The sequence below is a fragment of the Manduca sexta genome, chromosome 5 (assembly GCF_014839805.1).
Source record: "Manduca sexta isolate Smith_Timp_Sample1 chromosome 5, JHU_Msex_v1.0, whole genome shotgun sequence".
Taxonomy (NCBI): Eukaryota; Metazoa; Arthropoda; class Insecta; order Lepidoptera; family Sphingidae; genus Manduca; species Manduca sexta.
This window is the reverse complement of record NC_051119.1, coordinates 330,815-353,836: the sequence shown is the minus strand read 5'-3', so window position 1 is coordinate 353,836 and position 23,022 is coordinate 330,815. Positions and strand designations below refer to the sequence as shown.

Sequence of the window (23,022 nt, the reverse complement as noted above, 5' to 3'; positions counted from 1 at the left end):
TTAAATAGAAAAGATGGTTGGAAGTTTACACACGCCTGGGATCCAGTTCTACATTTAATTAAATCGGAACCCAAAAGACCGGCTGCCTTCAAGACATTGTGAGCTCAATCTGCGTAGATCGGAACACCAATAAGTAAAATTTAGAAAAAAAATTAAAATGTAGGTAGGTATAGATATCTTTGACTTTTTGGATGATCAACACCTCAGTTCACCTCGTGACCACGAAGACTGCAGTCTGCAGTCGGGGGAAAAATATAAAAAAATCGCGGTAAAATTCGAAAAATAGTGTTATTTAACATTCACGTAAACATAAGAAATCATACTATATCATCTGGCTGACTGATAATTAATGCTACCCCAGTCTCTGATAAGAGTGTATATTTGTCTGCATTTTGCGAACAACATTGTTAAACATTACGCTGTAAAAGACTGTTTGCTCCGATAGTATCAGCAGTGTCGCGTCACGTCGCGGCGTGTCTGAGAATACTTCAGTACAACTTGAGAAACGTGTAAATAGACTACCTAAAATTGTTTAAGGTATTTCGTCGTTAAATTTATGAAATATTGGGAATTTTGGTGATAATCCGTACTGTCGTTTGTTAACAGAGAAAATGAATTCCGTATACATTTACGAACTTTTTTTATACAGTCTTAAAGTGACTGACTGCACCTGATGGTAAGTGAAGTGGGGTCCAATAGAATGTTGACTGACGAGAGATGATTACCGCTCGGCAGTCGACGCAATTATGACGGCCTGTTGGAACCGGATATACACAGGCTGATCCTAGAACGCGACACACTTACGTGGACTACTATGGTGGGTTTTAACCCTTGTGTACGGTCGCTATTTGGGCGGATACAAAATATACCCTACCAGCAAACATTAAAAAGAAAATTTTTGAAGAGCTGTACTTATTTTATGGACAAGTTAAAGCCTTGTGCCTGATGGTACGTAGAGTGGTATTCATACTGCACCCACTGCTGAGCACGGGACTCCTCTACAACCGAGAGGGTTTAGGCCTTAGTCCGCCACGTACTCGTAGTGCGAGTTGGCAGACTTCATATACTGGAATTCCTATGAAAAATTCTTAGTACGTTCTCTTGCAATATTTTTCTTCCCCTTTATAAATGCTAATAGAGGTTTTATTTCGGTTGGTAAATTCTGAAAATACTAAACCGATTTTAATATTTTTGAATCGTTAGAAAGCTACTTTATCCATAAAAACATGGCTATATTTTATTCCGCAAAAGGACTTAATTTTTTTTTCACGCGAGCAAAACCAGGAGCCCCTTGTAATTTTTCTGATGATTAAAATTAAAAAAAGCAACATAATTTTTGAGTTGTTCGTAGTGTTGCCACGAAACAGTTGCTCGGTTTAGCTAAAACGACTAGATTTATCGATGGGCTAGTTTCACTGGCGCACTGCGCCAGACGGGACGCAGGGACGGGACATGTCGATACACTTATTTATTTTTAATTTATGAGTGTGATTATAAAATTCTAAATTATATCGACTCTAAGATATGAAGTTATTTCTTTTTGAATCGTATAAAAATATCGCATTGTGAACTATTATATTGATATATTACTTTTTATGTTGATAATATTGTAAAGACAAAAGTCTGTGAATATTTTTGTATGTTAAAAGTAAACGCAGAAACGAACGGATTTGAATAAAATTGGCAAACGAGCAGGCCTTGGATAAATACATAGCCTACTTTTTATCCCGATAATAACTATAAAAAGGCATTCGCGTCGCTTAAAATTAGCAGAGCTAGTTTTAAGCGACGTGCTCGTTTCGGCATTCATTCGTATAAATAAATAAAAAACGATTTTATCATTATCGATATGTGTCGCATCCCTACGAGCGCGCCAGCTTGTAGCAATATCATTGTAAGCTCGTTCCTGCACGATAGTCTATTATATTTTTACGTCGGTACGTCTCTAGTCATATCTCTTCACTACTGCGCTTTTTTGTTACAGTGTATTGGTTTTCATATAACAATAACATTCCCTTTTAAAAACGAGCAAATTAAATAAATTTCTTTGTGTTTTGCTAGTTGTAGAATATTTCTATCTGCTGGACAGAGAGCGTATACAAGGTAAAAAGCCTCGCCATAGTGGCCCACCAGCATTACGGGATGAGCATGTGTAGCAAGGTTTACTCCTTCACTTACTCATAACACTGGCAAGGGGATTGGATATCGTATCAAAAGCGAGAACCTACCCTTTGCCGGCCACACATAAACATAAACACAACTCTACAGCGACTCATCACTCATCTATATATATATATATATATATATATATATATATATATATATATATATATATATATATAGATGAGTGATATATATATATATATATATATATATATATATATATATATATATATATATATATATATAAATGAATCCCTATTTCCCTTAGTCACGCCATCACGCGTGAACGGCTGGACCGATTTCACTATTATTTGTTGTTGTGTTTGTTATTGTCAGGAGAAGGATCTTATGAAACAAAAAATTAAGGAAGTTGAACGGAACGTTAGAAAATTTAGGAAAAGTAAATTTCAGCGATTGACAGAATGCGCGCTGCAAATTCATAGTTAAGCCGGGACAGCGTCTGTCGGGTGAACTAGTTCCATAATAAAAATAAGGGACAAAACCGACTACAGTGACTGGTGCGGGGTATCGGGATCAGCTTGTGTATACGGTTCATATAAGGCATAATTAGGCCGGCAGAGGAGTAACCATCTGTCTCTAGACGCTACATACCATCACATGCAGTGAGGTCATTTGTTGTGCCCAGCTGTAATAGTATGAAAGATATTTCCCGGTATAAAATCCAACTGTGATCTTTTCCGGGGTATTAAGTAACCTACATAGTAGTCCAGGGCATCGTCTCTCTGTTTGCAAAATTTTATCCAAATCTTTTACAGTTGCTACTACTTCTAACAAACATTCAAACACACATGTAGGCGACAACAACAACACAATATCACGCATTTATCCCCGAAGGGGTATGCAGAGGCGCAACCAAAGCACTCACATTTCGTCAAATGTGTTTTGTCCCATGATGTGATAGAGGCGAGCCTATCGCCATATCGGGCACAAATTCCAGACTCCGGGCTAATATTGAGCAGAAAAACCCAAATATCACTTTGCTCGACCCAGGATTCGAGCCCAGCACCTCAATGCGCTGTTGTACCGTGCATGCAGTACAACTACGTCACCGAGGCAGTCATCTAGGCGACATATGTTATATTTTGGATTCTATTAGTAATTTTTCGCATGTGTTAAAATCTAAATTACAAATTAGTTCCGTAAACAATTTAAAATTCACATAACGCCATCTTTTGTAATTGTTGCATTTTATTAACAATCCAGTGTGTGGGTTCGAAAATAAGAAAATGGAGGGTATGAGTGTTCGCTCGCGCCGTTGCTGTGTTCGCGTTGAGTGCTAAAAGAAAAATACCATTCTCGATAAAATGTACGCAAATATCATTGTAAAAGAAATAAAAATCTTTAGTGTGTCGACTTGCGGTGTATTATTAATATTTTTTATTGCTTTGTATGACCAGAGCTTGCCGTTCGCCTGATGGTAAGTGATACGACCGCCTATATACAGTAAAAATACCGTCCAACACCTTGAATTACAAAGTATTGCTGGTATTCCATTGCGCTCGTCATCCTGAGACATGAGATGTTAAGTCTTATTATGTCCAGTAGTTACACTGGCTACAGTCTCCTTCAAACCGGAACACAACAGTGACTACGCACTGCTTGGTGGCAGAAATAGACATTGTGGTGACTACCCAGGCGGACTCTCACATATGAGACCTACCACCAGTCAAACTATTCGTTTTTCCATTGTTAACAGCACCTGATGGTAAGTGGGGCAGTGTCAACTGACGAGAGATGTTAATCCCTCGCTAGTCGATGCAGTTATGCCGGCCTGTTTGTAAATTAGTGATAACGTCAGTGTATTTTGTAAAACTTTCTTTTGTTATTTATATTTGACTAGTTGACCCGACAGACGTCTCGTCTTAACTATGAATTTGCAGCGCGCATTCTGTCAATCGCTGAAATTAACTTTTAATTAATTTTCTAACGTTCCGCTCAACTTACTTAATTTTTTCTTTCATAAGATCTTTTCTCCTGATAATAACAAACACAACAAAAAAATAATAATAGTGACATCGGTCCAGCTCCTTTCACGCGTAATGGCGTGACCAAGGGAAATAGGGATTCATTATTATATATATAGATATTCTGTTTGTTATTTAAATATTGGTAAATAAATACGTTTGCATATATTATTTAATTAAGAAGTAAAATAGTTAACTTCTAATGAAAACTGAAATATTTACCATTTTAAAGCCCAGGTCTTGTAAAGTTTCAAAAACAATTTAACTTTGACACTTAATTACCTAAATGGTTATTGCCAATTTTTTATACAATGCAGACTGTTCGCTTTTACCGAGGCGTTACAATACATTCGCGCTTTTAAAAAAAAGGTTTAGGCAGAGGCCTAACATATGCACTTACTTTACTAAGGCAAATTTATATTTGTCCAATTATATCATAGGAAGAGATATTATGTTCATATCTCATATAAATTCTTATTCTAATATTCCTAATTTCATATGAAGATTATTCCGCTCACCACCATAGAGTTTCTTTGTCTTCCCAATATATAAAAAAAATCTAATACATTATATGTAGCTCGATCTGGCAACCTCAAAACCTTCTGGTCCACAGCATAAATTCGTATCAATGAAATTTATTATGTCTTAAATCAAAATAAAAGCTGCAAATCCGTTTTAAAATATTTTCATTCCTCAAAATGGCACAATATCAAGCAAGCCTTTACAAGTATTTGAATCGCTTGCATTGTGTTCTAATCGCGAGCCATTCAAAGCCGCAGGAATCCGCCATTGTCATCTGCCACCGAGACCTGCCATTAATACTCGCTTCCTATTCCAGGCGGTCTGATAAATGGACCATGGCCGGCTCCCGGGAGAGATTGCTGCATGAAAGGAGGCCTGAATGGGAGTATGAGCATGACAAGAGGCGGTACGAGCCGTACGAGAGAGAGCGGCGATACGACCGCCGGCCCGAGCGATACGACCGCCCCCGCCGCAGGAACGGCTACGTCTACGAGGACATCTACTCCGACTTCGACGAGGCACAAGGTCGCCTGTCCTTATTCAGGCCGATACGACCCGAATACCTCCACCTGCCCTCGGCGTATAACATCAAATACAATTCCCTACCGCGCAATTACTATAATTACGACACGCGAAGGTACAAGAAAGATTATTACGATTTCCGAATCGAGCATGAGAATCGAGCACGGAACTACGAATATAGACAGAAACCTAAACCATCGGAAACTAAAACGGTTTTGAATGAAATTCAAAATTCGAAGCCGAAGAACGTGGCGGTGTGCAAACCGTTGCGTTTGAATGAAAAGAACGCGCGCTATTGGACGACGGACCCGCCCGAGCGGCGGACGCGCACGAGGAAACCCGACGAAGCGAAGAAGAACGTGAAGTTCTCTGAAGTGTCGGGTTGTAATCGCAAGATGGTTGTCGACGATCCGATAGTGGGGCGGAAAGTGGTGCCTGTGCGGGAGCTGGAAGTTTCTCTCGATCAGATGATTCAGAACGGGTACTTCGAGAAGCACAACATCCCGATATCGCGTCCGTTGAAGGCCGAACCGCCGATAGCGGCGGCGCGCGTGCCAAACGGGAAGTGCCTATCGGGCGGGAAGGAAGCGCCGCCGCCGCGCAAGACGAGGCATTTGCCACAGGTAACACTTTGCATTATAGATATTCGTTTATACTAGTCGAGTTTTATTACTTTTAAATGAGAATTGAATTTATGGATTTATTTAACTTTCATAATATTGTAGTTAAGGAAAAATAGCTTAGACATTTTGTAAGTTTGGTATTGCATCTGTAATCGCCAAAATGTCTTAATAAAATGTATTCACATACAACATATATGATGTGTCATTTTTTTGGTCTTAAGTGATATAGTACAGATCATGTATCAAGACGTACTGGGTTCGATTCTCAGGTCACCAATTGTGTGGGTTTTTCTCACAGCTTGCCATAGCAAGGTTACACGAGTCTTGCACGACAAAATGAAAAAAAATACTAAAAAAACATAGTCAAACTAAACTTCATAACCTAGTTTCAATTAAAAGTTTGTATGTACAAATACAAACTGTTGTTAAGTAAGTTAACCTCCAAGCGTGGTATCTAGGCCTGAAGCCACATAACTATGTCTTAGGGATGTTTCTTGTCAAAATATTTCGTGACATTTATTAAAATAAATATATGATATTGTAAATAGTTATAAAACTCATCCCTATCCACCAACGGCTGGATAGAGATGCAAACTATTCCCGTATTTTACCGGAAAATCCGATCCACATGATAGGGGGCGAAACTATCGCCACATTGAACACAACTTAAAGAAAAAACGGATTTTATTCGTTCAAATTAAAATTTCATATACATAGCTTAGATCTGGTAATCAAACTCAGTAGTTCGCATATCACAATCCAAGTACGTTTACAAATGCTTTAGGACCGAATTAATCCATCTCAAGTAGACTTTTAATGTATTGAACTGTGTAATAAATAAAACTTAAGTTGTTGTTTGAGAGCATGTTCTTGTATAAGTTCGCGTTGCTTAATGACATAGCTGTCAAAATCCGTCATACGCGGTGACTTAAAATCCTACTAAAATTATAAATGCGTTTTTGAGGATGGATATATGTATGTATATTTGTCCACTTTCACTAAAAAACTACTGAACATATTTGGTTGAATCTTTACAGTAATATTGGTTATACATCAGAATAACACATAGGCTACATTGTATAAGGATTTTGTGTAATTTGATCATAATATAACGACATATATCAAGTAAGTCGGAAACAAAATATCTAGGAAAACTCCTTCCCGAGGGCAAAGCCGCGAGCAAAAGCTATAAAATAAAAATAAAAAACCTTAAGATGCTGACTTTAATTTTGATGAAGGAAATCGCGTTGGATCTATTAATAGAGTTCTAAGTTAAATTCTGTACGGTTCGTCCCCTATTTCGAACACAGTTCATCCCTGTACTTCTTGTAACACTTGTAAATCTTGTTACGTCTTGTATCGTTTGGGGGTCAAGTACACATAGTGTCCTAGATTCTGTGTAACAAGCACCATTTGTAAAGATAGGCCTTTCGAACGTGAGAATTTAGAAGAACTATCTGATGACGGTGTTATTGTATGCCTAGTTAGGTGTGGAACGGACTGTCGAGACGTATGTCCGCATGTTCAAAACCCAAGATTTCTGGCTTTTTAAAATTATGTATGCATGCTTTGTGCATTACCGCTTGCTTCAACGGTGAAGGAAAACATCGCAAGAAAACCTACGTACCTGAGAAGTTTTCTATAGGAATTTTGATGGGGTATGAAGTCTACCAATCCGCACTAGGCCAGCGTGGTGGACTAAGGCCTAATCCCTCTCAGTAGTAGAAGGCCGTGCCCAGCAGTAGGACAGTATAATTTAGGGCTGATATTATTATTTATTTACTGCCGTTAAGCCGTGTGTTCCGATTTGAAGAATGTGACAGCCTAATTCCTGGGCACGTAAAGTTTAAAATTCAATATTAACAGAATTACGATCGCTGTGTAGCACCAACCAATTGTTCATAGGAAGCATTCAATGTCATAAAGGTTAACATATTTTTTCTAAATATATACAAACTTAAATAATTATTAATCAAATAATGTTGCAATATCAAGAAGTTATAGGGTGTAAGGTAGTTAATTACTTGACTGTTATTGAAATTTTGTTTTCGGGTACTAGATATTTGTTTCATAAGAATTACGTAAATAGTTACATATTTTTTCATATTTTTTTTCATTTTCACTCCCTTACAGTTGATCCCCGTTAACAGTACATAAATACTCCACCATCTCACTACGAAACCAAATTTTCATACGAATCCTACCAATTCCTTAGCAAAACGTTTTCATTCGATAATCGAGAATACAAACGTGAAACAAAGAGACCCACTGACGGAACGGAGTTATTTGGTTTCCATTTTTCCTGCCCATTGTTCTGTCCCTTTGTCCGTTTGATCGATTGACTGAAATGCTTCTATTATTATTGAAAGCTATTTGAATCAAGATATATTTAATTACTTTCCATCAAGGTGTAGTTTTGTTCGGGTATTATTTACTTTAATCTTATGAATTTAACTCCTAAGATTAGCTTATAATCATTTTTGAATCAAAAATATTTGAAACACGTGATAGTTTCTACCCCTATTATGTTGCTTATAGTACGGAAATAAGCTCCTCAAAAGGTGAATGTATTAGTTGTACCTCTGCTTACTCTTTGATGAGAGATATTTAATTTTTAGAACAAATATGAGATTCTTTATTTATTATCACATTCAGTAGCGTTGTAAAACATTTTTGATGAAAAACTCTGATCTGCAAACTAAATTAATTTCGAACGAATAAAATAAAAAGTAACTTCTGGACGTAATAACCTTTCTATGGAGGAAAACGTCACAGTAAACTCGCAGCGTCAAAAGGCTTGGTGTTTAGCTCGAAGTTTATAAATCATGCAACTCCCGAATAGCTAAGGGTACAAGTTAATTCCACTGGGCACGGCTAAGCCACGGACGGAGGCGAGAGAGAGGACGTTTTTAATATGTATTTTAATTGCATCAGTGGCGTGGTATTGCGAAACGACAGCCATGTTGAAGTTTAGGTTCTACCCTGGGCTATAAAAGTGACATTGGCTTCATCTACTTCGTACCATCCTGGAGTATTTTTTTATTGTATTAGTGGGCAAACGAGCAAGCGCTCCGCCTGATGGTCAGCAGCATCAGCCGTCCATGGACTTTCCAATGCCAGGTCATCGCGAAGCCATCACCTACCAGGAAAAGTCTGGAATGGTGTTCAATAAATGGCAACAGACTCACTATCTATAATATTCTAATATTATAAATGCGAAAGCTTGTGAGGATGGATGTATGTATGTTTGTTCGACTTTCACGAAAAAACTACTGTACGGATTTGGATGATACTTGACAGTAATATTGGTTATACATCAGAATAACGCATAGGCTACAATTTATATTGATTTTGTGTAAATTTATCATAATATAACGATAAATATCAAGTAAGTAAAAAAAATATCCCGGAAAACTCCTTCACGCAGACGAAGCCGCGAGCAAAAGCTAGTCATCCATAACATAGCTAGCTAAACGTAGGTATGATGACAGTTTGCCTACCCCTGAAAATAGAAAATAATTTATAATTACGTATTTAATTTATATATACCAGCAAGGAAAAATGCATGCTCGAAAAATGTTGCACCGACTTTAGATAAACCATGGTATGAGAGGGGATAAGACGGGCGTCTGACCAAAACTCTTACGTTGTAATGTTTCGAATCTGCTTTCTCAAAATGCGCTTGACTTGCGCCACAATATTTGCGATAAGTAATTAATAATCTGGCGATGTCAGGGCGGATTAATGATCGCCGGTCGCTCTCAGCGTGCAGGCATCGTTTAGCAAACACGCGTTACAACAATACTGAAATACGCACTTCATTGACTATAAGGTCATGCTAGGGTTCATAGGAGGATGGTAGAGTTGTAGCCTAAGGAAAAATATTGTCCTATGAATGCGTCAGCTAAAGCGGAGTAGAATTATTGTCTTACAGAAAATCAACATGAACTGAGAAATTCTTGCGTTTCATGGACTAAAATACCGGCCTAGATGATCCTATTACCATTTAATGGACACTATTCCAGACTGCCGACTGATACTGCGCAAAAAACATCACTTTACCCAACTCAGAGATCAAACTCGAGACATCGTCATCATGACGATGATGGCCTATTACAGATAGACAGACTTGACATCTTCTTATAAATTATTACAATTATTAATTATTATAATTATTATTTATTACGCGTATTTTACCAAGGTCTCATTCTTTGGATGGTGAGAGGCTCTGCTCAAGAGCCGACACCTGCGAGGATTGCGGTTGCATGCACATTCGCGTCTTCGATAATAGGGAGAGAGAGAGTCGAATGGCAAGGTTTTAGTCGGTAAGACGGCTTATACCGGCGAGTCCGGCAGAATCAGTAAACGAATTTACGCATGTTAAAAAAAAAAGAGTTCACATCCCCTTAAAATTCATATAGACAACTCCTCAGTTATACAGGTTTTCTCCAGATGTTTTCCTTTACTTAATAATGTTTATAATTAATCAAGTTAGATCTTGATTCCTTTTGCAAAACGTCCTATCGCTCGGGATTACACAAAATCTTTGCCATTTCACAGACTAGTTAGCTCCCACTAGAGCAATGTAAGGGAAATTAAGTAGGGTTTAATGAAATCCTTGTTGGATAATGACGGCATCAGTCTTTCGGGGCTTGCGTACGGGATGCTACGCAAGAAACAATTGTTTATTGAGTGGATGTGGCAATTTACTCTTCGTTGGTACTTCGCCTTTTCATGCCTTAGTTGCTAGACGAGCAAGATATGCGCCTTTAGTAACGTTTAGGGCATCGTTAGGTTGATGCGGGCCACCACCGAATACGGGGAGTTAGTTGGCACTGGTGAGCATTGTTTATTTAAACCACTATACATTTTTTTTTCGAGATCTGCCGAGGTTCTTCCCGAGGGTACCCTGTAAACGGTGTAAAAGCGATCCCTCGGCTTAGCAACCACGGCAGTTCCTGTGAGGAGTTGGTAGGCCCCATCGTTATTACCCACGGCTATCCGGTCTCAGGGCCTGGGAGGAAGAAGGGAGGGGATAGGGTGAAGGAAGAGAAGAGGAAGGAGAAGGAGCTATCTCAGAATATTTGGAAAGGAGAGAGATGGGAAATGTTCGCGAACCCTTATAGCCCTCAATGTGTATTTAGCAACCACGAGGTATACACACTGAACTGTGCGCCTAGGGTCGCGGTAAATGTGCCCCCGTGCATGGGCGTGCATTGGGAGTGCCACTATACATTGTTGTATTCGAAATCTGCACTGCTAAGGATTACAAGTGAGGTCCTGATGTATCTAGATCGGTTTACGTGACCGTTTTGGAAGAATCCTATATCTGGAAATTTTAATGAAGTCTGTATTCTCCAATTGACTACTGTAGTTGCGCTCCACCTAGCTTTTCATTAGTCACGCCATCGAAAAACGAACACAGGACATAATAACCCCATCATAACATTATTATCTTTAAAAATCCCGGTCACAGTATGCCGCATCTGCAAATACTGTATAACCGGTAACGCGGCTTATTAGGCGGTGTAACGAGGCTCGGATCGGTCGGATTACCGGCCCTTTCCCCAGGCCGCGCCCTCATTCGACATAATACCCTCATGGGCCATGGGAAACAGTCGTAGGCTTGTCCTGTCCAGAGTTTGTGAGGGTCAAGAGTTAATAACCTATTAGGAAGATTTCTTATGTTTACGCGAATGTTTCGATATTGAAATATTAAAAAAATTACGAATTTGCGCAATAAATTTGTTAAAATTTTCATTTCGGCGGTTAAAATTTTGTTGCCTTCATGATTCATAATCATCAGCCACATAAAGTCCCCTGTTGAACATAGGCCTCCCCTAAAGGTGTCCATACGGCCCTGTGGAAAGCGGCCTGCATCCAGTATGTTCCTGCAACCTTTATCAAGTGATAAAGCCTTCATGATTATGAGAAATCAATTTAACATTACCAATAAACTGGTTACCAGTTTTGGAGTCGGTGCTTTATTGTTAATGAATTACTGAGTTTTGAGGTAACAAACATAAAAGGCGTCGATAACCTCCTCCTTTTTTGAAGTCGCTTAATAAATAAGTAGAATCAATCCAAACGCGACTAGGTCTATTGCGATTTCGTTCTGTTTAGAGGAATAGATATTCTAATACGCCATTGTAATCAGGCAAGCGGTTCGCCGAGCGACCGCAGGCCAGTCGGTGTAGTCAAGACCTCGCATGTAATCGCGTATCTAAATCAAGAGTTGTTGTACCGTTGATTACTTTATCTATTAATGATTATCAAACTGTCGAAAAGAAAAGCTAAAACCTTGCACACAATTACAAGTAATTTAATACATTATAGTATTGCTAGATGCGGGCTTTCAAAAGGGCGAACTGGAAATCTTTGGGGGAGGCCCATCTTCAGCAGTGGACGTCCTACAGCTGATGGTGCCATTGCATTATTAGAATTATATCGGCTCGAGCTAAGTGATATATATATAGATTTTTTCTCCCCAGCATCAGCCCGGAGTCCCCGATATTGCACGATGAAACACAGCAAAAGTGGGTGCTGTGGTTGCACCTCTGCCTTTTTCTTCAATGATAGGCTTGATGTGTTTGGTGATTTTGTGATATCTATACACTCATAACTAATAATAAAGAAGTTTTTCTCTAGTAATAATTTGATGTATGAATTTTCGTTGAATATTAAATTCAGTCTATCTTTACTATTCTGAAGAATCCAACTTGCAACTAAGTGATAATATTATTGTTTCAACCAACTATTATTACTTCCTTACGTCATAAGAGAAGATACAGGTTAATCATCGTACTGATCGGTTCGCCCCCGTGGAGAAATCATAAATCAAAACAAACGTGTCATTATAGATTTCGCAATGACGTCCGCGTGTAAAAATAAAAGATTTCTCATTAACCGAAGCTGCCATTAGTGCCCCTCCCGCACCTCCGTTCTCTCCATTTCCCCCCTACAGAACTTCACCCGTTCCATTACATTAGCCTTTTAATTATGCAAAAAGTTGTTTGAACGATTTCATTATGTGCATTTCTTATCGGAAGTAGGGTAGAATGAAGATCGATAGGTATCAGCTTTTTTGCCTGTGCATTGGTGTAGTTCGGGTAGACTGCACTTATCCTAGTAATTGTTATGGAGACTTTTAGGTTTAAAATTTTTGGAATCTCGTGAATGACCGGATCGAATAATAGAATATAATTATATTGTTTTTTTTTGGTCAATGTCAAAATCCCTTATTGTACTTAATAAGTAGTCTCCTATTGAGACTTAACATAGAAAGCGATGTGAGGTTGTGAAAACACCTCTGAAAAATTAACAAGGCGTAATGCTATGCACCTTTTGACAGGTCCTGGCAGCCTTAGCGGTCTCCCTGGCACCATTCTCCGCGGGTCTGGGTAAAGGCTACAGCTCGCCAGCTATCGCCTCGCTGCAGGGCCCTGGGGCCAACGCCACGCGTCGAGACTTCCATCTCACCGACCAGCAGGCTAGTTGGCTTGCCTCCTTATCTTTCCTTGGTAAGTTTAAATACATCTGTACGTAAAAAATTGAATACTGGCCATGTACATTAAATATTTCTGTACAAAAGTAATTTGGTACTTGGTAAAAGAAATATATATTTTTAATTATAATTGGGAAATTTACATCTAGTACAATTCATAGTAAAGGATAAACTCAAAGAAGGCCCATTACAAGTTTCCACTGCTAAATTACACAATGCAAAAATAGAGAATACTGTGGTCTACTAACAAGTAAATAGAAGTAAGATTATAATTTAGTTTTTGTGAAAATTATTTGGAAGTAGCTGCTTAATTTTTTTGAAGTGGTGTATATAATATCGTAAATATGTTTTTTTTGTCTGTTTGATCACGCCACGCGGACGTTGATGCAGACACATCTTTATTCCATAATATTCTTAAGAAATTTAATTGTTATTTATAATAATTATAAGATAATTAATAGCTATATTTTACGTCTATCTGTTCTGAAGTAAGATCATAAATAATTGATACTCCGTGAGGTCCAAATTGATAAGGGACGATAACATAAACCAAAACATTTGTAAATGTGTTACAAACCTCATAATATGTCTGTACTCTATTAATATTTATCTTAATGGGTTGTTAAATGGCTTCCTTTGTCGATTAACTATTTCATGAACGTTTGACATGATTAACTGCTATTTAAAAATAATTAGCTCATGGTTTCCTTTAAGTTAATTAATATGAAATAGCTCGCATTGTTGAGACACTTTTTCATATTTGTGTGACAGGAAACTAAAGATTTGCTAATGGTAGGGTATATTTTATATCCGCCCGGATAGCGACCATACTCAAGGTGTAAAAACCCGCCATAGTCGCCCACGTAGGTGTGTCGCGTTCTGGAGTCAAATAGACCGGCAACAATGTATTGACTGACGAGGGATAATTGTCTTTGTCGACACCCTATCAGATCCCAAATCCGCTTACCATCAGGTGCAGAGGAGCCATTTTCACGATTCTGTACGACAAAATTATAAGACCTACACCTCATTTTTCGGAGTTATCAGCACAGTGTTATAAGTTATACAATAGTTCGGATATTGTCTTGTATGGGCAGTCGTATCGCTTACCAACTGGCGAGCCTGGATCTCGCTATTCAATAATATGAAGATTACTTTTTTTAAATTTTGGGAACTGTCCATTTCAATAATTAAAGTCTTATTACGAGCTATTATAAAACGTAGTTTTTAGTTCAATGTTGATGCCAATTCCAAACCAATACAGCCAAGTTAGTGTCTTTTAGCTCGTATGGCAATAACTTCATCCCGGACCGCGTTTTACGCTTTGTGTACGGTATCAGATGATAATTCCCACTTATTATTATTATCTTTTACTAGTTGACCCGACAGACGTTGTCCCGTCTCAACTATGAATTTGCAGCGCGCATTCTGTCAATCGCTGACAGTTATTTCAAACAATTGACAGTTATATAAAATTAATGTTGTCGTTAAGTTTTCTTAAATTTTCTAATTTTCCCCGCAATTTTTTGAATTTTTTCTTTCATCAAAACCTTCTCCTGACAATAACAAACACAACAAAAAAAAGTCGGTCCAGCTGTCCACGCGTGATGGCGTGACCAAGGGAAATAGGGATTCATTTTTTTTATATATTTAGATATTCAAAATTACACGTTCTTTATCCTCATTATTCTATAGACACAACTCCATGGCGTCTTGCCCTCAGGAGCGCTATTCGGCGGCATGGCGGGCGGCGCGGCGATGCGGCACGGGCGGCGCCGCGTGCTGTCGCTAGCTGCGGCTCCCTGCAGCCTCTCCTGGCTGCTGACGGTGCTGGCCACGTCTGTGCGCATGATGTGCATCACGGCTTTCCTCGGAGGATTCTGCTGTTCAATACTTACCATGCTGTCACAGGTTAGTCTCGGAGTACGCTGTTTTTGTATGTATGTATATTTTTTAATCTGACAAAATTATGAGTAAGTCAATTTTTTTATGGTAAGCCATTATTTATTTATGTATTATAAGTACTACAAAAAAGATAACACATAAATCAATTACCGCTTAACATAAAAATATAATATGGTATCAAACAATGTGCATTTTACATCTAAGGAGACACAGCATGCGTTAAGTATTTATGAAAAAAGAAAGAAAGATATAAAATAAACGTATTGGACAAAAAATTAAGTAGTTTAGATATGGCATGGTTTGGAATTAAGTAAGAACTACTAAATTATAAAATCTCTTAAATTATTAAAAATAAAAATCAAAAACAGAAATTAATAACAGAATATAACTGATTAATCATAAATAGTAGAAGAAGAAGGGTAATTATGACACAGCGTGGCACTGCACTGCGCTCGTCATCTAGAGGTATTCAAAGTTCATATCAGCCACTAATGACAGCGGCTTTAATGTCTCCCATCGGAATTGAACAATGCATGATACTGCTGATTGGCGGCTCTATATAGACCGTGCCGTAGTGTCGCTGTCATGAGCTACCTTCGCCTACACGAGATCCCCCCACACATAAACGAGTATTATGTCGAACCCAAATGTAGCCAAAGCATTCACTATCTTTTCCTACGACTACAGAGCAGTGATGTGCAGAAAACTGCTGTTCCTTTTCAAATACAGTTGCTTAACTATCGGTTAGCAGCGATAGCCTAGTTGGTTGTGGGACAGACTGCCGAGACGAATGTCCGCAGGCTCAAATCCCAAGGGTACACACCTTTGATTTTTCTAAAAAATTATGTGTGTATTCTTTGTGAATTATCGATTGCTTTAACGGTGAAGGGAAACATCGTGAGGAAACCTGCATACCTGAGAAGTTCTCTATAGGAATTTCGAGGGTGTGTGAAGTCTACCAATCCGCACTAGGCCAGCGTGGTGAACTAAGGCCTAATCCCTCTCAGTAGTAGAGGAGGCCCGTGCCCAGCAGTGGGCAAGTATATACTACAGGGCTGATATTATTATTATTATTATCAACTATCGGTTTCTTTCATTCATAAAAATATGACCCACTTACGATCTAAAGTCCATAACAAACTATTAGCCTGAAACGGCTTACGAGCGTCACTGGGCGAGTAGGCGGTACTTAAGCCGCGCTAGATGAATCGAGAGCACTCGATAAGCCCCTACAGCTACACGGGCTCAAATGGACCCGTTTTTATATTGACCGGAATTTTATCGCGTTTAGATTTTTATTGGCTGTAATGAGTTCGATGCTCGGCTGGATCAGTTTTCGGATTAAAATTAAGAATTAAACCTTTTTTATCGTCATCATCATCATCATCAGCCCTGTATTATATACCGTCCCACTGCTGGGCACGGGCCTCGTCTACTACTGAGAGGGATTAGGCCTTAGTCCACCACGCTGGCCTAGTGCGGATTGGTAAACTTCACACACCCTCAAAATTCCTATAGAGAACTTCTTAGGTATGCAGGTTTCCTCAAGTTGTTTTCCTTCACCGTTAAAGCAACAGATAATTCACAAAGAATACACACATCATTTATTTTAGACTAGCTTTTGCTCTCGGCTTCGCCTGCGTGAAGGTGTTTTCCAGGATAAAATTCCACTGTTTGATAAAAGTCTTGCTATATATTTTCCCGGTACTTATAGGTTCAAACTAATTTTATCCCCAATCTATAATTTCAGTTCAATCAGTCGAAAATCTAAGAACATTTATACAAACTTTCATCCCCTATTTTATCCCCTTAAGGGTAGAATTTATCAAAATCCTTTCTTAGGGGATGCCTACGTCATAGTAGCTTTATGCATGTAAAGTCTTAGCCCGATCCGTCCAATGGTTTGGGCTGTTCCTTGATATATCACTGTCAGTCACCTTTGAGTTATATATTATATTAACAACTGAAGTTAGCTAAAATTGAGTTTCTCGAAGCCGACCACTATTTATGTACTATGTATTTTGAGACTATGCAATTTTGTCGCGTTCGCGATTCACTTTCACTTTTGTTGAGTTTCAGAACGCGATATTAGATCCTCCAACGCGCACGCGAATTTGAACTTTATGCAGCGGTAATAAATTACAAATTGACTCTCCATTTTATTTAGAAAACGTTTGTATGGGAAATAGAAAAATGCTGTTTTGAGGATTTTCTCGGCAATTATTCGATTTTTTCTCACCTTTTAAACCTTCCCTAGACCTCGACGAATAATTCAAGACCAAGATAAGATAAATCCGTTCAGCCGTTCTCGAGTTTCAGCGAGACTAACGAACAGCAATTCATTTTTATATATATAGATAAGTCAGAAGTGTGTGCCCTTGCGTTTTGAACCTGCGGACATTCGTCTCGGCAGTCCGTTCCACAACCAACTAGGCTATAGCCGCTCTTTGGTATAGTGTTAGTAAAATAACCGTAATATTGATTTAGCATTTGTAGTAGATGGGAAAACAAGTCTTGTATCGTTTTCTGTTTTTTAGGTTCATAGGACGGATTTAATTTCGGGAAATTAATACCCTAATTGCTGGTGGTAAGATATATTTTGTATCCGCCCGGATAGCGACTACCGTATACAAGCTGTTAAACACCGCAATAGTGGCACACGTAACTGTGTCGCATTCAAGGGTCAGCCTATGTATATCCAGTTCTATCAGGCCGGCATAATTGTGTCGACTGTGTAGGTGTGGTCATCGCTCGTCAGTCACCATTCTATTGGACCCCACTCTACTTACCATGAGGTGCAGTGGGCAATTTTCCCATGACTGTATGAAAAAAAAATCTTCTGGCTAAGCTTTTGAGCATTAAAGTGTAACCTAACTTCTAAATTCTAACATTCATGTTCTAGAACAAATTTCCAAAAATTTGCGACTTTACAAATTCATAATAGTACACATTAATGTTTTAATTAAAATCATTGTATCTAAATGGAATTTAACATCGTAATTTATCAAAACTTTGCAGAGATACCAAACTTCATCCCAAGCTGGGATCAGATGAAAATAAACTTTCCTCCTTTGAGATAAGGCATGAAACGATTATCCGCTGTTAAGATAAAAGTGAAACTAATTTTCAAGCCCGCATGTTTTTGGCATGATTAGTGTGTTAACCATTCATTAAGGTTCAGTTGAGACACATATTACAATTATTAAAGTGGAATAAAAATTACTTAACATTATAAATTTACTTACAATTCCGATATTTAAGTATTTTTTAAACATGCTATATGATGTGGTATCGTCGACACCACTCTTTAAAATCACTTCTCAGTTCTCACCTCTTCTTTTACTCAAAGCTACTATTTTCTAATTACCGACCTAAGTACAGTCAAAACAAGCTACCAGTAGGTTAAATATATTTTATCTATTCATTAGTGTTAAGTATATTTTCAGGTTCTAAATATTACGTAGCTTAAATATTAACATATTGTCCAACATTCCGTCAATAAAATAGCCTCAAAGTTTTGTCCCGAATTCTTGCAGACGCTTCGTCACCCTGTTTTCAAATTATAAACAAAAACCCGAAGTATTTTCGGCTATATCGCAGAGGCCGAAGGGACGAGGCCGAAGGGACGAGGCCGAATTGTTTGAACAAAACTTTTCGACTCGTAATTAAATTATTATCGGTCGCGAAACTACGAAACGAGGCTGACGTTTGGATGTTTATGCCGAAATTCTTACCGAGATGATGTTTTGGAATGTAATAATTTAATAATCATTATTACCTTTATTACTTTTACGAACGGTAACAAGCTGGAATGATTACTATGTATATTTCTAAGTCCAAGCAGCTTGTAAACATTGCTTTTCCTCAAATTATAAATTTAATAGTATGTGAAGATGTATTTAATATATTATACTGTTTGTGACAAGTGACTTATTAACCGGTCAATCCCGGTAATAACATTAGAATTACTATTTATGATGTAGGCAAGTTTTGTGGAAATGTTTCATGGATGGAGCCGTGTGTTATAGCTTACTTAGATATTAATAAGGGTTAAGTAAATATGGATTTTAACGGCTATTTCATGTCAACTAATTAATGTATCCGAACTTGGTAGCGTTCATTTCGATTTTCGGTAACCCCACTCGCTGGCTATTAATTGCACGCGGTGTGCCCATTTCGCCCTTTGATGACTTTCAATTTATTAGCCGTTACTGTAATATGCTGTATTCGAGGATTGGGAATCAATAGTCAAAATGACCGTTCGTAATTTTATCGTTTCAAAATATTAATTCGCCCGAGCTTTAATTACTAAGAGCAAAGATGCTAACTCACTACAAATCCTCTAAAAATATTTCCAACAATTCCAGGTATACATCAGCGAGATCTCAGTCCCAGACATTCGGGGCTGCCTCAGCGCCGTACTGAAGATCGTGGGCCACCTGGGGGTGCTGTTTAGCTTCACCATCGGCGCGTACCTGGACTGGCAGCAGCTGGCACTCTGCATCTCCGCAGCACCATTACTTCTATTCTGCACAGTCCTATACATACCAGAGACTCCAAGTTACCTGGTTCTTATAGGTAAGGATGAAGAGGCCTACAAAAGCCTGCTTTGGCTGCGAGGCCCCAACTCAGACGTCGCTCAAGAGCTGGCAACCATCAGGACAAATGTATTGGCCAGCAAGAACTTCAGTCAACGCCAAAGTCAAATGTCTAGTAGTCAGTTCATAAATTCCCTCGACGCTAGGACTATGAATCGACTGTTGGGTCCAATATTGGTGACATGTGGTCTGATGATGTTCCAAAGGCTGTCCGGAGCCCACGCCTTCTCCTTTTACGCGGTCCCGATTTTCAGGAAAACATTTGGTGGCATGAACCCACATGGAGCAGCGATTGCTGTATCCTTCGTCCAACTTTTAGCGTCTTGTTTGTCTGGCTTATTGATTGACACTGTTGGACGACTTCCTTTACTGATAGTGAGTTCAGTGCTCATGTCGATGGCCCTAGCCGGTTTCGGAAGCTATGCGTACTACGAAGAAGTGCATCGGAACCAACGCATTCAGAGCGTCATGTTCCATCAGACAGCCGGGCAGAACGACTGGATTCCGTTACTTTGTGTGTTGGTTTTCACCATTGCCTTCTCTTTGGGGATGAGTCCGATATCCTGGCTGCTAATTGGGGAGCTGTTTCCCCTGGAGTACAGGGCATTTGGCAGCGCAATGGCGACTGCCTTCAGCTACCTCTGCGCGTTTGTTGGCGTCAAGACGTTTGTGGACTTCCAGCAGGCGCTGGGTCTTCACGGGGCTTTCTGGTTGTATGCGTCTATAAGCGTAGGGGGGTTGTGCTTCGTGGTCTGCTGCGTGCCGGAGACTAAGGGCAAGGACCTGGACGAGATGGATCCAAATTACGTGCAGAGTCTTTCGCCTAAAAGGTAAATAGCATAATATGCCTTGTCCGTTCAGAAACCTTTATTGACTTGTTTTGTGTCTATTTCTTGTTTCAATAAATAATTATTCTGTACGTAATTATAATATTTTTTAAAATGATTTTTCCATTATTTTATATCTTTTTAAATAATTCAGATAAACTAAAATTTGGTTAGTCAAAAACCAACTATTGATTGAGAAAAAAAGTATATGAGGATCATTTTTTCAATTCCTTTGTTTTCTATTTTTTTTTAATAATCCAAAAAAATATATAAATTATGTTTTATTATGAGTCACATTTAAGTACTTTTAATACATAAAAAGGTTTCTCAACGGACATAATCAAACCCGACCATCTCGTATTATCGAATCCACCGCGAAATTTTGGCTGTGCTTTTTAAAAACCACATAATGATAAATGAACCCTGTAATTTTATGGTGGGATATCTATAGGATCTTAGTATAATATACTTGCATATCCAAAACCCATATCTTAAACATTTCTTTAAAAACCTAGTTTATTTAAGAAAATGTAAAGAGCGGGAAAAGTCGTTACAAAAAACAAACTCAAAACTGATTTTATACATAACAACCCTTCTCAAAGTCATCATTGAACTACCTTTTTATACCAAACCTCCTTACATTAGTACATGTTTGCAGTCACGTGGCAGTATTGCGTGCGTTTGTTTTTTCTGTGACTAAATATTCGCTAGTAATTTCTGCCTTCGGTCATTCGGTTTTGTAGAAAACTTTATTGTTAATAGAAAGACATGAATGGTTTCTTTGACAAAACAAGTAACACATAATGATTTCCACATCAATTATAGCAGTTACACTATCTAACTTATAATCTTAAGTTCCATTGTACCAGTTTCTTGGAAAATAATTTAACAATTCTAGTACACTGCTCAGCGAAATCTCATCTACGAGAGACTTAACTTAAACTATTTACAAACAGCTGATTTTTCCCGTTCTATATAAATTGTCTCAAATTTCAGCGGTCCATGTTTACCTCTATCCCTAGTGAATGTAATGTAGTCATATTCTTCCCTAATTATGGATTCTCTAGTTATAAACTACTTTATCGAGCTTTCCTATTTGATTAACGACAATAATAAGACAATAACTATTATATGTATGGTAAAGTGTATTCAACAGGTTTGTTTCAGAAATATAAATAAATATCTACTTATTAATGATGGGAATTGTATTTGTTATTATGTATTCCGTAATTATTTGACAAGGATAACATGCGTCGTATGGGATCCTAGATATCGGAAAAAAATTTAATTTGACAGTTTCACTTATTTCAGTAAATTCGTAAGTTGTAAGTCATGAAAAAGGGAGTATATTACTGTTTACAACAAACTTCGATGTTGTTCACATTTATATATATTGTTTACTTAAGTAATTTAGGTAAAACTTGCAATCTTTACATTACTTTAATGAATAATTCCGCTTATGAAGGACATAATTGACGTCTTCAGAAACGGTTTGACTAGTAAGTACATGTTTGTTTATATTTTTGACACAAAGCTATTGTTTACACTTTACATTGTTTCAAAGAGATATAGGATGCCATTTGATTTTAAGGTCAGCGCGCATTTAAAATGTTTATCGCACGACATTTTGTGTATTCTGAATTGAATCAAATATTAACGACATTTAGAAAGATATATAAAACGTCGTGCGATCAACGTAGTGTGCGTTCACCCTTAGAGTAAAAGTAATTGAATTGAAAAAAAAAATTGATTATTTTTAGGTAGTTGATTTTATAAATATAAAAACCATAACCAACTACTTATTTTAGGATGAGACTTATAAACTTGCTTAGTCTAAATCAGAATTAATGGACGGTTAGAAATTATCTGCTTCTTTCTTTTCATAATATTGTTAAATTACAAAAGTGTGGTTTATCTGAAATAATAATAGAATTATGTGTGGTTATGTGAGTAACAAAACTGAGAATCTTTATACATGTCCTACAACACACCGGCATGTACCGTGAGAGATAATCATTACGAACTCATATTCAGTTGTCTATAATCTCTGTTTAGACTAAGCCGAAGTCTATATCTCAATCTTAAAGTTAATTTCCTAGAGCTATTAGATGTTTTAGGCGATTGCATCATAATAGCAATAGTCAGGATTTGTTGAATGTATAAGAAACAAAATAATCCAAACCACATAATATATGTAATTGCAATTGTGATGCTGTCGATTTTGAACCCATTGAGTATTTGAACAGAAGCGAGAATAAATTATTACAAACGTAATATTTATTGCAGAATATTGCATTATTATTAATCCATTTACCATCGGAATGTTAGCCGGCTAACATGACAGCTACATGACGTTACGCGTGTCACGGGAAT

At 37.9% G+C, this 23,022-nt stretch overlaps 1 protein-coding gene across 1 annotated transcript; it reads left to right on the top strand.

The window, feature by feature from the left end:
- The first annotated feature begins 408 nt into the window (after positions 1-408).
- On the top strand, positions 409-22,988 carry LOC115449288 (facilitated trehalose transporter Tret1). The gene is made up of 5 exons (XM_030177068.2): positions 409-537; positions 4,987-5,815; positions 13,167-13,335; positions 15,043-15,230; positions 19,592-22,988. Exons 2-5 carry the CDS (start codon positions 5,006-5,008, stop codon positions 20,654-20,656), a joined length of 2,232 nt encoding a protein of 743 aa, XP_030032928.1. The 5' UTR covers positions 409-537; positions 4,987-5,005; the 3' UTR covers positions 20,657-22,988.
- Positions 22,989-23,022: the final 34 nt, after the last annotated feature.

What these genes read in the sequence shown, in the direction of transcription:
- LOC115449288 (XM_030177068.2), top strand. Translation starts at nt 5,006, where the DNA reads ATGGCCGGCTCCCGGGAGAGATTGCTGCATGAAAGGAGGCCTGAATGG. An exon ending in AGACGAGGCATTTGCCACAG is followed by an intron (nt 5,816 to 13,166) that starts GTAACACTTTGC and finishes ACCTTTTGACAG; the next exon opens with GTCCTGGCAGCCTTAGCGGT. An exon ending in TGCCTCCTTATCTTTCCTTG is followed by an intron (nt 13,336 to 15,042) that starts GTAAGTTTAAAT and finishes TCTTGCCCTCAG; the next exon opens with GAGCGCTATTCGGCGGCATG.